General features: G+C 39.1%; 2 protein-coding genes across 5 annotated transcripts; one reads left to right on the plus strand and one right to left on the minus strand.

The window, feature by feature from the left end:
* The first annotated feature begins 933 nt into the window (after window positions 1–933).
* acy3.2 (aspartoacylase (aminocyclase) 3, tandem duplicate 2) lies at window positions 934–6,302 on the plus strand. Of its 3 annotated transcripts, none has more exons than XM_083766182.1 (7): window positions 934–1,106; window positions 3,527–3,756; window positions 4,049–4,241; window positions 5,162–5,255; window positions 5,391–5,498; window positions 5,600–5,712; window positions 5,990–6,302. In XM_083766182.1, exons 2-7 carry the CDS (start codon window positions 3,527–3,529, stop codon window positions 6,185–6,187), a joined length of 936 nt encoding a protein of 311 aa, XP_083622308.1. In that variant the 5' UTR covers window positions 934–1,106; the 3' UTR covers window positions 6,188–6,302. The 3 variants fall into 3 exon arrangements, with proteins under 3 accessions (XP_083622308.1, XP_083622310.1, XP_083622309.1); XM_083766184.1 differs by having other exon boundaries at window positions 5,995–6,160; XM_083766183.1 differs by lacking the exon at window positions 934–1,106 and adding an exon at window positions 1,250–1,377.
* A 335-nt stretch (window positions 6,303–6,637) lies between these two features.
* cldnd1b (claudin domain containing 1b) lies at window positions 6,638–11,407 on the minus strand. Of its 2 annotated transcripts, none has more exons than XM_083764699.1 (6): window positions 11,365–11,407; window positions 10,361–10,701; window positions 9,966–10,073; window positions 9,652–9,789; window positions 9,285–9,470; window positions 6,638–8,084 (listed from the first exon to the last, which is right to left on the minus strand). In XM_083764699.1, exons 2-6 carry the CDS (start codon window positions 10,650–10,652, stop codon window positions 8,041–8,043), a joined length of 768 nt encoding a protein of 255 aa, XP_083620825.1. In that variant the 5' UTR covers window positions 10,653–10,701; window positions 11,365–11,407; the 3' UTR covers window positions 6,638–8,040. The 2 variants fall into 2 exon arrangements, with proteins under 2 accessions (XP_083620825.1, XP_083620826.1); XM_083764700.1 differs by having other exon boundaries at window positions 10,361–10,698; window positions 11,365–11,396.
* Between the last annotated feature and the right edge of the window lie 125 nt (window positions 11,408–11,532).

Consider the following 11,532-nt stretch of genomic DNA (forward strand, 5'->3'; position numbering starts at 1 on the left):
ATCCTGATTGGCCACGATTGGCTCCTACAGTTTTCAGGAGTAGCCCGCTTTGTACAAATCGCCACAACTCCTCAACGCAGCGTCCGATTGCGATGAAACTGTGCACGCATATTCCCACTAGGCTGAGGAAGAAATCCTGGTGGAGACCTGTGCCCAGAAGGGCACTTTTTCTAGTTGGTTATAAAACACAGCTGTGAGAATGTACATTTAGTGGCATGTGCATTCTCATTTTAGTTTGATTCAAAAGTGCACAATGTAGGCTAATTATTTTGCTGTGAAGGTTGATTCATTGGTGGACCCTAGTTACTTTCTTGCCCCATGTGTTGAAAAACATTATTGCAAGGACCTGCACAGTATAGTGAGAGCTGCATAAAAAAATATTAAGGTTCAAGGGCATGTGTAATAAAATAGGCTAGAATATATTCCATTTCTATTTTAATTCATGTTGATACAAATATTTGTATTGGTTTCACACAGCTCATTGCATCATGAGCTGCTGATACTGCATAATAGCAGCCTAAGAGATTAGTCTTTCAAGCCAAGCAGATAACTACAATGGTGGAGACATTTGAAAATGGTGTGTGCGTGCCAATGGTCTGTCTCAAGAGACTAGTAAGAGATTAATCTGAATCTGTCTTCTAGATTTATCTTCTACTGTAAGTCTTTTAACTTTGTCTTTCTTATATTTTCTCTGCTCTTTTTCTATTTTACTTTTTTTTCTCACTCTCTCCCATGTCGGTGGAGTGACTCAGCATGGGGCGTTTGCTGATTCAGCTGGAAGAGGTACTGTAACATGTAAATAGGGGAGGTACTGTACCATACCATGAAAAGACCAGAACAAAAATAAATAAATGACAGAGAGGAATTTAAGAGTCAGTGTGTGGGTGTGGTCTATGACTTCTGGTTTCACTTTACAATGTCAAACACCAAGCTGGTTGTGTGTTTGTTCTTCTGGCTTTAAAGTAACCGGTGGAGTGCCTGCAGGATTAACTTGCAGGCACATTGTGAAACACTACATTTTAATGCAACTCTCCTTTGAACAGTTCAAAGGTTGCTGAATGTAAAGCTGATCAAGAATCATTGCCAACTAGTAACTCAACAGAAAGGTAAGACAACTCCCTGACATCGAGTCTTAAATGGTATTTTCTTGAACTTTGAATACCAGATTCTGTAGAATGCAACTCAACTGTCCCTGTGTCCTTTGTGTTCTGTACCATTGGAAATCTAGCTGTCCATGCAATATCCTGGAAAGCCATGTGCTATAACTGCTGCTGTGCTTTTTCTCTTGGGTGCCATGTGGTCATGATTCTGAGCTGAAAAACATATTTCTTAAAAACTTCAGAACCCTTCAGGACATCCCAGGACTATAGGCTACCGGTATGTGCTGTTTTGCAGTGCAGTAACTATACGTGTACTCAAGTACTGTACTTAAGTTCAATTGCGAGGTATTTTACTTTACTGGATTATTTCCAATTTTCAATACTTTTTACTACCTTATACCTTATTACTTTACTAGTTACTTTGTAGATTATAAATATGATTACAAAACATATGTTAAAGGGACACTTCACCCTTTTAGCAAAAATATATATATATATCAATGACCTTTATAAGATTTAGAAAACTTTCCTGGCGTTATTTATAATCTCTGGTTTTAGATATTTTAGATTATCCGAGTGGCTCGGACGTCAGAGACACTCAGATAATCTAAAATATCTAAAACCAGAGATTACACAAAAAATAATGCCGGGAAAGTGTTCTAAATCTTATAAAGGTCATTGATATATATTTTATTGCTAAAAGGGTGAAGTGTCCCTTTAACCATTTCAACACAATATAGACTTCGTGAATTTCTGCATAATGAGTACTTTTACTTTTGTTATTTTGATGCCCTTACTATTGTACTTTTACTGAAATAAATTCTGAATGCCAGACTTGTACGTGTAGTATTGATCCTTTTACTTAAGTACTTCTTCCACCACTGCTGTCACTGTGTTTTGACATCGTGAAACCAGATGTTTTGCACTATAGCAGAGAGAGTCGAAGTGGGAGGTCAAAGCTAATTGACCTAAACTGACAAGACATCTTTCTATGCCTGAGTTTGACTGAGTTTAACGTTTTTGCATGTGTGCGGTACTGGCCACAGTGTTGATTTCGGCGACTACTTTTTGTGTCAACAAATCAAAATTAGACTAAAATGTTAGGAGGAGACTAGTGGACAAGAGATCCAGTATAAGTCATTTTACACTTGGTTGCATGCTGAAAATAGCTGATCTACATGAGCTCACAATGCGTCATGAGCTTGTAAATCGTCTATTTTCAGAAAGTGAAAAATCAGTAATTACGACAGCATGAAGGCCCGCCAAAACACATTTTAGTCTATTTAGTCATCTACTGTAGATTTAGTCGACATGACATTTAGTCGACTAAAACTAGACTAAAGCTAAAACATTCCAGGTAAGTAAAATGTGACAAATTAAATTAAATGAAAACTATTCAAGAGACTATGACTAAAACTAACTAACTAAATTTGCTGTCAAAATCAACACTGACTGGCCATTTGACAATGTTTGAAACATGTTCATGATGTCCATGAAAGAAGTTAGTCTGAATGTCATGTTGACCTGACAGATTCATGCATCGATAAAAAGAGTAGCCTGTAAACATGATTCCCCAAAAGAATACATACTGTAAATAAATATTCAGCCCATCAGTTCTGTTAGAATGTATCTCAGATATCTGTTTGATTTAGTCCTCCTGGGAAACATATAATACCGCCTCCCTGGAGGGCAGGACTCCACATGAAGAGGATGTTAACTGTCAGCGAGAATGGCCCTTGCCCTCTGAATGGCTCTTGATAAACATGGCCAAGACCATTGATAAGTTCTCCATACCCATCTTTCACCATGGGGTTTTTGTTCATGCTGAGGCTGTCAAACAAAAAAAACATTGACTCACGGAGCCATTGGCATAAGTTGAAATAAGACACTGTATAATAATAATAATGAATAACTGTAGCAGGCGCAGCAACATGTTAAAATGGCAGCAATATATAGGTCAGGCATGGAAGGTATACTGTAGTGAGTGGTTGGTTAACATGCAGGTATATGCAAAAGGTGTTCATTCTATTATAGGCTACTGATAATTATATGCAATGATGAAGACCAATGGGTTGGAGTTTGTCTCCAATGTGTAAACAATGTGTATGAGATGTAAAGAAATGTAATCCTCCTGATACCAATGAAAAGACAGTAGGCACCATTATGTGCTGAAGCTCTGAACCTTGAATTCTAGGCCACCATATGATCGCAATAAATCAAACCTATACTTGATTGCTTCATCATATTGAGCCTTGTTGTTACCCATATATTCATGACATTCAAGGTATTTCTGAAAAGGCTCTTGTTGTGTTCTGCAAATATTCTAATAGTGAATATTAATTTGAATTAGAAATACAAGAACATAAAAGGAAGAAATAACAACTCACCATAAACTGATCTTTTTTGTTATTCTTTCTTGCCCACAGATGTGGGAAAGAGTGTTCCTCCCTGCATTGTCTCGCATTGCCATTTGTGGCGGCACACATGGAAATGAGATGTCCGGTGTGTACCTAGTGAGGGAAATGCAGAGACAGCAGGTAGATCAAGTTGGATCAGTCTCTATAACAACAGTCATGTCCAACCCACGGGCTGTGGAAACCTGCAGAAGATACACTGAAATAGACCTCAACCGCTGTTTTACGGACGCCATGCTCAGGTGAACAGAAAGGGGCTAAAATCATGTAATTTAATGTTGCAAACTGGAATAAAGGTTTGCTGAGAACCCCTGCCAAAAAGTAGGCTTTGCGCTCAGTATTTGAGAGATTTCATTAATAACAATATAGCTACATTGTGCTGAGCTAATAAATAAAACGTTTTTTTGGGGGGTGGGGTTAGGGTTAACTATTACTCATTAGAAACCCCATTTAACACTGTTACTTCCGTATGAAATACTGCAATGTATTTTTATTTTACCAAGTCATAAATAAAACATATCTTTTGTCCACCAGTGTACCTCTAACAGATGCCACCCCTTATGAGGTTAGACGAGCCCAGGAACTGAATATTCAGCTTGGGCCCAAAGGCAGCCAAGAAGCCATGGATCTGGTTTGTGATCTCCACAACACCACATCCAATATGGGCCTGACCCTCATTGGCTATCCCTCTGACTGGATCACCCTGCACATCTTTAAACACATCCAGGTGAGAAGCGTTTCATCTTAGAGGTCAGAGGGCGTGCCCGTTTTCAAACATGAGCCCATTCGGAACTGGCCAATTGCTGGGCGACGGTGTTGATTTTGACAGCAACATTTTTAATTAATTTAGATTTTAGTCATAGGTCTTTTGAATAAAATTCCATTTCGTTTTCATCGTATTTTAGTCATCTGAAATGTTTTAGTGTTAGTCTAGTTTTAGTCGACTAAATATCGTAAGATCTTAGTCGACTAAATCTAGAGATGATTTTGTCAACTAAAATGTGTTTTGGCGAGTAGCTATACGCAATAATATGTAAAAAATGGAATGACCTTTTTTATTTTTGGTAAAACACTCCCCAAAAAATGTAATCTCTGTGACACATATATAGGGGCCACAATCTGCATTCAAATATGTTCCAAGAAGCTTTGTAATTGGTAATAAAAAATAAAAAAAACTGTCAAAATGACAGGCAGTAGACAGGCAAATCGACCATTGACAAAGCTTCTAGGAAAATCTTTCTCCTCAGCAACACACCTGCCAAGTGTGAAGTTTATCAGATGAGCGGTTCATAAGATACACACAATGCCCATCCGAGTGTCCGGAGAAAGGCCAGTTCCAAAGAACCGCTGATCCGATCAGACCAATGGTCTGTGAGATACATGTCCTGCCTGCTCTACTACTGACCTCTTTATACATGTACAGTAGCCTATAGGTGTCTACATACTTTTCTAAAAATGGTTTTAGGAATACCAAATACGATTGCATTATTTAGGATTTGAGCTTACACTCATGTTCTCAATCAAAAAATTCCATGACATGCGCATAGCTTAAACAAAAGCTGTGTTTCCCTATAAAATGGCGTTGATACGCAATTTACCGTAAATATGTTGTGTTGAGAGTAAATATGTACCTTCTGGTGTTTCCAGTGCAAGATAACCTCTGCACCCGTGAGGTTAATCGTTATGGAATTGCCCTCTTCCGAGGCTTTTTCCCAAGATTCACTGGGCAGACATGGCCTCTGTAAGTGCTTGTGGGTGAGTCTGTATATAGCCTACAGTGTGTGCATGTTCATGTTGTAGAGAGAGATCTGTGCGTGCGTCAGCTCTGTATTTGTGACAAACATTGGTATAAAATTGCATCTCCTTTTCTCAACAGCAATAGAGATAGGACCACAACCCAATGGAGTGGTCAGAGCGGATATCTTCAACTTAATGAAAGAGGCAGTTGATCAGATATTAAATTGGATTCAGAGTTTCAACTCAGGTAAAGTAACAACTCCAAGTCGCTGTCAAGATTACAGTAACATGTTCAACCCCAGAACTGTAGTCCATTTGTCAAGTATTATCTTTCCCATCATTCCATAGGCAGCACCATTGAAGGTGGTGAAGTGGAAGCGTACACTTTCGTGAAGAGTATAGACTACCCAAGAGACCCGGAGACACATGAAATGATTGGTGCCATACACCCCCAGCTACAGGTAGAAGCACATTTCAATATTGTATAGCAGCATATTTTACCAGGTGAGATGCATACACTTGGTGTAAGACCGTTAAACGCTGTTAACAGGGGGGCACCTGGTGTTTCAGCCAGTTAGTACACGGACCACTCATGTCTCTCTTCTCTCTGCCCTTGTTTTTCCTGTCTCTACACTGTGTATCATATATATTATTTTCATATTGCCATTTGTTTATTTCTGAGATTTATCTGTAATTTACCTGTGCACTTCATCTTACCTTGTTACTTTGCTTCTCTAGGATAGAGACTTCAGCCTTCTGCGTCCTGGTGACCCCATCTTTCTGTCATTCTCTGGAGACACACTTCAGTATGAAGGGGAAGAACAACTCTATCCCTTTTTTGTGAATGAGTGTGCATACTATGAGAAGAAAATTGCATTCCATCTAGCTAAAAAGAAGACCCTAACCATACCAACCATAAGTGTGAAGAAGGATTGATTGGAGTAGAAGCGTGAAGAACCATGAGAGAGAAAGTTGCTATTGAAACAATGAACTTGAACTAATGAAATCAACTAATAAAAAATAAAAAACAGCAATTTTATACGATCAAACAGCATTAGTGGGTTATTAAGTAATTACTTGTAATAATAATTACAACTATCATTTAAATTAAATACATTTTAATTCCTTCTGGTGTGATGTACTTTTATTCTGATATGAGCATGCGCATGGTTGACTGACTGGCTGAAAGCAAAACGGCACAAGTCTCCAACTGTTAATGACAAGAGTTTTGATCCAACTTGGATCTTTATGAGCAAAATTGTGAATACGTTCCAGTAGATTGGATGGACAGTGATGGCACACTTGTTACAGGTTGAAGTGGTGGATATTGCTTGCAATCTCATGATAGATATGTATCACGATACAGAGGCCATGATACGATATATCTCGATTAAACATTTATTCAAAATAATGACCATGTTGCACAAATAGAATAAAGCACTTTCAGGCACAGAGATCTTTAAATTAAAATAAATGTCTAAACTTCCTAACAACAGGTCTGGGAATGGAGTGCATTGCAACTTGCATGGGGGGCTTCGATAACCTTAAACAGAGGTACGTTTGGCAACACTGCATCACCCAGATAATTAATGCCGTTTATTTCTGAACCGATACAGCAGCCTCTCGATCGATTCACCTATCGTCCTGATTGTCGATCGATATAGTATTGCCATATCGATTAATTGAATGCACCACTAGGGGTGCCTACACTTTTTTACTTACTATCATAGTTAAAGTGAAGTTTGAAGTTAAAGTCTGATTAAATGAATATCAAATATCTAAAAAACTGTTCACAAAAGCCTGAGTAGACGATAGAATGACCCAATTTTGGGGAGAAAGTGAAATATGGGTCACTGCCTCACACAGTCAATGTTATAGTAGTTAATCAGTGCTGCCAATATATTGGTTGAGCAAAGTTGAATGCATGTATATTTCAACAGAGTTATGACATTAAGTTAATCACTTTCAAACTAAATATATAAAAAATAAATACAAATAGCAATCTACAAGGTCACAACCATGACACGTGACGTGATACATCGCAACACATGAGCTTGTAATGTAGATCATATTCTCTGCATAACACCACTGTACAACACCATCATAGGACAAAGAATGAAATCATGGTTAAATAAAATTTGCAGGCATACATTGTTCCTGCTGGTATTTTGTAATTTGAAATGACCTTACCTAAAAGGTTACCTAAAAGGTCACAGTGATTAAAACTTCTGAATGTGAGGTAATATTTGTCAAGTATAAACAGATACAGCTAAGGCAGAAGAAAGCCACTGCCTGCTTGACAAGTTTCCCCAGACAGACTTTAATACCAGCTGCAGAAGTGAAAAATATCTTATTTTAACCACTGCTATATATACACACAGTGGCCTATATATAAAAATCACACCTGTGTGAAGTGAGCGGTGCAACTGTACCGTGTGGGGGTCCCATACATTTTAATCACTGCAGCTGTAAAGTTGCAGGCCAAGTGAAAAAAGGCTGACAGTTACCAAACGTCACTTTTACAAGCAACAAACATTACATCATCCTATAATCCTACTATAAAATGAATACAGCTCTGTCTATCCTTCCATTTCTGCTTATAGTGGTTTGACTGGTTTGATCTGAAGTTGCACATGGGCATTCACATTTAGCATAATATGCAGGGATTGAAGCAGATTTCCCTTTTTCCAAAATGTACAGTTAGTTTTCTCATTTTTGCCATGGGCTACAACACTACAGGATCTGTGGTTACGGTACCAAGTGTGCACGTAGTTGGGGTCCAAGCATCCTTAGCTCCTGTATGAACAACACCTCACACTTGTCAGGATTCTCACTTGGAAAAGGGTTAGTAAGAAAGAATAGTGTCCATGATATTAATAAGGTGGAAAGATCATTATTTTTGTTGAATGATTGAATGAATGTGAAACAGTTGAAATTGAATATACAAATACAAATCCTGGCAGTAGATTAACAATTACCAAGATAATTAACTGAATTAATAAGAGCCATTTGAAAGCTTCCATTAGTGTCAGTGCCACTGGTAGAAAAATAAAGTTGTGCTATCTGTTTGAGTGAATATCTTGTTTCTATTAGATTCAGTTAATTAAGTAATTTGGTTCAAATTCAAGTTGACACAAGTTGGGTCTGAACCATAGGCCATTATATTTTACATATAGGATCAAAGAACCCAGGTTTCCTGGAGTGGTATAAATTCAACAAATAATGTTTTACATTCAAAGAAACATCTACAAATGTGGATGAAAACAGCAAAGGAGTGGTTGCATCACAAAAAAGGCTCTGCAAAGACCAAAGAAAATGCACATAACGCCTATGAAAATAGACCGGTCTAATATTGTCATGCATTAATGGAGCAAGCTATCACAACTTATCTCAAATAACCTTGACTTAAAATTGAAAGACCTAATGAAATGGGAGAAAAAAAACAAAAAAAAAACACAAAATCCATTTGTGTACTCTGAGACTGTGTGATTGGTTAAGCCAAAACACAGCTCTTAGTTTGGCAAAAAAAGTTAAAATTAAGCCATTTCATGAAATCTTTAAACTATTCACAAATAAGGACAATATGGCAACAGAAAAAGGCAGTCATAAGCTTTACAAATTAGCATAAACTGAATGTTGTAATAATAGGTCATAATGTGGGGGGGAAAAATATATGTCAATTGTTTTGAAAATACTTCTTTGTACTGTAAAATAAATCAATATTTTTTTTTAAATAATAATAGGTCATAATAAATGTTATTATTCAGGTTGTAGGCGCTGTGAAATCTGGATGAAATAACATCACACGTTAACATTCAACAGCACTACATGGCCTGTAGTTCCAGAAGATCAACCTTGTGTTCTTTTGTGGTTTGGTAGAGGTGAAAAAAAAACGTGTAGTCCAACTTGTAGAAGTCTGCCGAGCAATAACCTCACTAAACAGTCTTCTGAAGTTCATTTACAGGAATCTTGTTGAGGCTCAATGTGCTGTTTTACGCAACCCTGTATGCAGTCATGCGGGTGTAATTCTTACGGTGGCTGCGGGCTGACCATAGGAACAAAGCAGCTGCCATCATCTGCATCGGGGACGAGATCAGGGCCAGGTAGAGAGACCAGCCAAGTGAACCATCCACCCCATCAGTGGAGAGCGGTGCAGAGTTCCGGTGGAGCAGGTCCATTCCTGCCAGGAAACAGCAAACAGTACCCAGAGTGCACAGGCCTGGAGAGTGGAGACGCACAGGCGAAAGACAATGCTGAAAGTCAGTCTAACTTAAAATACATAGAAAATCACAAATTTGTGTTATGCACAAAATAAACCACGTGTTTGGCTAGTTGAGGCATAGAGGTAGTAATTAGGTGAGGAATATTGTTTACTAAAAATAAGTGTTCCTTTCTCTTACCTGCCAGGAGATGTAGTACTCCTACACCTAGGGTGGGGGTGAGGCTGCGGCACAGGCAGGCACACACCCCAACAAGGCAACTAAGGAAAACCAAGGCCAGAGACACCAGGGGCAGGAGGAACTGACACCTCCACAAGTCTGCACAAAAAGAAACAAAAAAACATTAGCCAATGAGAAGTGAAAAAATACATTATTCGGGCAGTTAAGTGTAATAAAAATTACCACAATTTACCATTGCCAGCCAATATTCAAAGATGTACTAAATTAATAAAAATAAAATAAAAATATGGGTTGGGCAGGAGAGTGTAACTCACATGTCCTCAGAAGATCCTCTCCACTGTTATGGTTGCCAGGTTCCTTGTACTTAGAAACGAACTGCTGGGGCAGGGTGAAGCTCACACACTGCGTTGCCATCTTAGGATCTGGGACAGACAGTAAGAGGGAGAGCTCAAACACAATTCTGGGCAAACACCATCAAACTGAATTACATTATTTCAGTATTAACCGATCAAAGTTTTTATAAACCTTGAGTGATATCGCAACAATTAAGGTTGATTTTAACGATTCCCTTGTAACGGTCCGATTCTTTAACGGTTGGTTCCCTTGTTCCAAATGAAACCTCACAAGGCTGTAACCGAGAGTCCATTTGGGTGATGGAACCGATTCCGGATCCCAACCCTAAACCCAATGCCATATTGTGGGTTCTTACCGGGCTCTTTGTACCAGTGCGACTGCCCCGGGGCCGGGACCAGTATACACCTCCACCACAGTCCCAGGGTGCCATTGAGACGAAACATCGTATCACTGTAGGACTTCTCATCAAAGTCTCCATTGATGAAGTCCTCACGGAGCTCAGAGGCGTTGCTGGACTCGTGCTTGGCCGGCGGACTGCGGTACTGGTACCAGTGTTGCGTTCCCACGGCAACAGACAGATACACAGAGGCGAGGAGGCTGAGCACGGAGCCGATGACCAGAGCTGTGGCGTACCTGTTGTCCACCATGATGCATGCGACAGGTGCTGCTTGACTTGAAGACTAAAACATGATGCTGCTGTTAAAAGAAAAAGAGAGCAGTTCAAAGGTCAGTCACCAAGCACCAGGCAACTGGCCATACATAATTCTTATATCATCATAATCATATCCCCAGCTTTGCATTGCATTTCGCTGCACCACATCCACTGTTAGCCCCTCTCGGAACCCTACATAAAGCTTTTCTGACATTTTGATGAGTTTGTCGTCAAAAAGTCAGAAACTTCAGTACCATTGGGTTCTGCTTGGAGGGCTAATCCACTGTGTGTGTGTGTGTGTGTGTGTGTGTGTGTGTGTGTGTGTGTGTGTGTGTGTGTGTGTGTGTGTGTGTGTGAGTGAGTGTCTGTGTGTCAGTCACGTTTCACAAAGTTGCTCCACTACATACAAACCTGCATACACTGACAGCAACTATAGGCGAGCATATTAGATAGCCTATCCATATCTGGCCTAGCATATCAAGGTTAACGTTGCGAGACAGCTGTGTAGCATCTTTCAGCTATCTGGCTAATGCTACCTTGCTCAAATATTTCCATGGGCGTAAACGTCAAGCCTTTAAGCATAGGCGACGCTATCAAACAAATAACTAAACCGCTAAACTTAACGCAGTGTTTACACAGTTATATTCAACCATTGTTATCGTAGCTACATAACATTATATATCTATGTATTTGGGTTTTGGTTTTACCTCTTTGCTACAAGGTTCCTCTTCCTCCAAACATCTGATCCTTCTTCTTCTTTGGGAAAGCAGACCATCATAGGAGTTGGCAAAATACTTGAATTAACGCCACCTACTGGTGCATTGCTCGTGACATTCATTGACAAATAATAATGAAACAAAGGAATATAAAATCTA

Source organism: Protomyctophum parallelum, assembly GCF_964188405.1.
Source record: "Protomyctophum parallelum genome assembly, chromosome: 5".
In the NCBI taxonomy this organism is placed as follows: Eukaryota; Metazoa; Chordata; class Actinopteri; order Myctophiformes; family Myctophidae; genus Protomyctophum; species Protomyctophum parallelum.

Excerpts from the sequence above, each read along its gene's own strand:
- acy3.2 (XM_083766182.1), top strand. The coding sequence starts at position 3,527 with ATGTGGGAAAGAGTGTTCCTCCCTGCATTGTCTCGCATTGCCATTTGT. Across the intron at positions 3,757-4,048 it reads TTTACGGACGCCATGCTCAG|TGTACCTCTAACAGATGCCA; the intron begins GTGAACAGAAAG and ends TTTGTCCACCAG. Across the intron at positions 5,499-5,599 it reads GATTCAGAGTTTCAACTCAG|GCAGCACCATTGAAGGTGGT; the intron begins GTAAAGTAACAA and ends ATCATTCCATAG.
- cldnd1b (XM_083764699.1), bottom strand. The coding sequence starts at position 10,652 with ATGGTGGACAACAGGTACGCCACAGCTCTGGTCATCGGCTCCGTGCTC. Across the intron at positions 9,790-9,965 it reads AGAGGATCTTCTGAGGACAT|ACTTGTGGAGGTGTCAGTTC; the intron begins GTGAGTTACACT and ends CTTTTTGTGCAG. Across the intron at positions 9,471-9,651 it reads AGTACTACATCTCCTGGCAG|GCCTGTGCACTCTGGGTACT; the intron begins GTAAGAGAAAGG and ends TCCACTCTCCAG.